This window comes from Urtica dioica, chromosome 6, assembly GCF_054948205.1.
Source record: "Urtica dioica subsp. dioica isolate 48M chromosome 6, U.dioica_male_clone48M_v1_H2, whole genome shotgun sequence".
In the NCBI taxonomy this organism is placed as follows: Eukaryota; Viridiplantae; Streptophyta; class Magnoliopsida; order Rosales; family Urticaceae; genus Urtica; species Urtica dioica.
In genome coordinates, this window is record NC_142761.1 from 16,255,230 (window position 1) to 16,258,685 (window position 3,456).

The 3,456-nt window shown below is 47.1% G+C and overlaps 1 protein-coding gene across 1 annotated transcript; it reads left to right on the forward strand.

Moving 5' to 3' along the window:
* The first annotated feature begins 2,197 nt into the window (after positions 1 to 2,197).
* LOC149393444 (uncharacterized) lies at positions 2,198 to 2,678 on the forward strand. The gene is made up of 2 exons (XM_089618032.1): positions 2,198 to 2,419; positions 2,493 to 2,678. The coding sequence occupies exons 1-2, from the start codon at positions 2,198 to 2,200 to the stop codon at positions 2,676 to 2,678; spliced, it is 408 nt and encodes a 135-aa protein (XP_089474158.1).
* The last annotated feature ends 778 nt before the right edge of the window (positions 2,679 to 3,456 follow it).

A 3,456-nucleotide genomic window follows, 5' to 3' on the forward strand; every position in this document is an offset into this window, starting at 1 on the left:
GCCCAAGATAGCCCCCAATACACAAATTGAACTACGTTTTGACCTGATCCCGACTAAAGGGTACGTAGGCAGCCAACCCTTGGCACGGTCACACCCCCCAAAACACACCTCAGGGTCTGGAGGGTGCAGCTCGGTCTACGAGCTCCCATTTTTGGCCCGGGCGCGATCACTTGGTCCGGCCTTGGATCGAACCGCCCGAGTTATTTAATCGTTGTTCATTTTCGTGCGACAACAATGGAAGTGTATATCGACGATACGCTGGTTAAATCTCTAAGGAAGAACGACCACGTAGGACATTTGGAGGAATGTTTCGAGGTACTGAATAAGTATCAAATGAAACTTAATCCCACCAAATGTTCATTCGGAGTATCATCCGGTAAGTTCCTTGGGTATTTAGTTACCCAACGAGGAATTGAGGCTAACCCGGATCAATTACACGCCTTGCGAGAAATTCCTTCACCCCGTAATAGGCGTGAAGTCCAAAGGTTGACAGGACGCATCGCTGCCCTCAACCGCTTCATTTCTCAGTCCACAGATAAATGTCTTCCTTTCTACCGGCTCCTTAAAGGAAAAAAAAGCTCGAATGGGACGATAAATGCGAAGAGGCGTTCAAAAAATTGAAAGAGTATCTATCGACGCCCCCAATCTTGGCAAAACCCGTTGCGGGGGATCTACTCTATCTATACGTCGCAGTGTCTCAAGCGGCAGTTAGTGGAGTACTCTTCATAGAGGAGCAAGGGGACCAACGACCAATCTTTTATACAAGCAAGTCGTTAGTCGATGCTGAAACCCGATATCCTATTATGGAGAAGTTGGCCTTGGCCGTCGTTTCCGCCGCGCGAAAACTTCGACCATACTTCCAATCTCACACCATAATAGTAATGACATCACATCCGCTCAGAAGTTTCCTACATAGCCCTAATCAATCAGGAAGATTAACTAAGTGGGCCGTGGAGCTGAACGAATACGATATTGAGTACCGAGAATAGACATCCGTGAAATCGCAAGTTTTAGCGGATTTCATCATCGAACTCCCGAGGGAAAATCCCACCGTGACCGAAGTCGAAGGCACCTGGACACTTAAAGTGGACGGGGCGTCATCGAAGCAAGGGGCGGGAGTAGGGATACACCTGACGTCCCCCCACAGTGAGACAATAGAACAATCGTTCAGGCTCGACTTTGTCGCATCAAACAACGAAGCCGAATACGAAGCACTAATCGCCGGACTTAGGTTAGCTACCGCAGTTGGATCAAAATAAGTGGAAGCTTTCTGCGATTCCCAACTCCTGGCAAACCAATACTCCGGAGAATACGATGCTAGGGACGAGCGAATGGAAGCTTACCTGAAAGTCGTAAAAGATCTCACGAAACAATTCGAAGAATTCTCCCTGACTAGGATTCCTCGGGGTGAGAATACTTCGGCCGACGCATTGGCTACCTTGGTATCTACCTCGGATCCGGACCTCAAAAGGATCATCCCAGTCTAAACAATCAAACAACCTTCCATTGCCATAACCACTACCGCAGTCATAACAATAGAAGGGGGGGTTGGAGAGATTAAATACTACATTACATCACGACTGGTACGGTCCCATCCGATAAGATGGCAAAACGCAAGCTCGTGCTGAGAAGCGCGAGATTTTGCATCATAGATGGAAGCCTGTTTAAAAGAAGCTTCACGGGACCCTACCTCAAGTACGTCGAGATGGAGGAGTCTAAACGAATCCTGGAAGACGTGCACGAACGGGAATGCAGAAATCACGCAGGCGGACGAGCGCTCGCCATTAAAATAAAGAGGCAAGGCTACTTTTGGCCGACCATGCTGGCAGACTGCGAGGCGCACTCGCGCCGCTGCGATCAATGCCAACGCCATGCTCCCAACATAAAAAGACCCGCGGAAGAATTGTCCTCTATCTCGGCTCCATACCCATTCATGAAATGGTCTATGGACATTGTGGGACCACTGCCGGTCGCCCCTGGCGGGTTAAGATTTCTATTAATCTTAACAGATTATTTTTCAAAATGGGTGGAAGCCGGCGCCTTCGTCTTGATAAAGGACGTCAACGTCACAGAATTCATCTGGAAAAATATAATCTGTCGACATGGAACTCCCCACGAGATCATAACAGACAACGGATGACAATTCATATCGAAAAAGTTTAGAAAGTTTTGCTTCCATAACAACATTGAGGTAAGAATGTCAACACCACGATATCCTCAAGGAAATGGACACGCGGAAGCAACTAATAAGACCATAGTTGACTCCACAAGGAAAAGGCTCGATGCCAAGAAAGGGCGATGGGCAGAAGAGCTGCCAGGTGTGCTATGGGCATACCGAACTAGCCCGCGGAGGCCGATAGGGGAAACTCCGTTTTCCCTCGTCCATGGAGTCAAATCTGTCATCCGAATCGAGCATCAGGTGCAAACCCTTAGGGTAAAATACACACCTGAGGATGAGCCAACAAATGACGAGGCTCTATGCGATGCCTTAGACCTTGTGGAGGAAAAGCGAGATAAACACTGCTGAGGCGAACGCCGGAAAACTCGGGGCGAAATGGGAAGGCCCCTATAGGGTCACCAGAGTAACCTATCCCGGCGTTTATGAACTTGAGACACTCAACGGAATCCCGGTTTTAAGATCATGGAACGTCTCGAACCTCAAAAAATACTACTGTTGAAACCAGTAAGAATTGAACTACGTCCGACTTGATCCCTGCATAAGGGTACTTAGGCAGCCTCTTACCACAAAGGCACAATCCCCCTACCCTCTTGAGCCACGGAGCTCGCACCTCGGCCAATGACCCCGACCACGGACTAGGCTAGCAGTGCAAACGCCTCACGACGACTCTGGCGAGAGCCGACATCTCACAGAGTCATCCGAGATCGCACCCACAAGGGTCGACCTAGTCCGAAAATATTAAGGGAAACTTTTTAGGTCCCCGACGATCTAAAAGACTTAAAATTTTAACCAAATTTAATTACGGACTTCGGCTTCAGATCTAAAGGGAAACGCTTCGGACCAACAATAGTCCGGACAACTAAACAGATTTTGAACGACGAACCAATTCCAAACCTCAGCCTAAGGGAAACCTTTTAGTTCCATGACGATCTAAATAACTTAGCGAAATCATCTGAAATCTTTAAGGGAAACATTTTGGGCCGAGTACATGCGACCTAAAAGACCAACAGATTATACTAATCCGAGCTGTCTCAGGAACAAACAAAATAACGATATTCAGATCGGCCGGACGGACTGAATAAAAAGAATAAACATTCATGCATTCATAAGAGATTTTGGCGAGCTAAAAAAAACTTGGCAAAATTAAGACATGAAATTGCATAAAACAATAACTAATAATTCAAATATAAAATAAGAGGTACCGAAGCCCCCTGTGATTCTACCAAAAGCAATAAAAACTTCGCCTAAAACACCCGGGCCCCAAAAAAACAAAATAA

What these genes read in the sequence shown, in the direction of transcription:
- LOC149393444 (XM_089618032.1), top strand. Translation starts at nt 2,198, where the DNA reads ATGTCAACACCACGATATCCTCAAGGAAATGGACACGCGGAAGCAACT. An exon ending in TCATCCGAATCGAGCATCAG is followed by an intron (nt 2,420 to 2,492) that starts GTGCAAACCCTT and finishes GCGATGCCTTAG; the next exon opens with ACCTTGTGGAGGAAAAGCGA.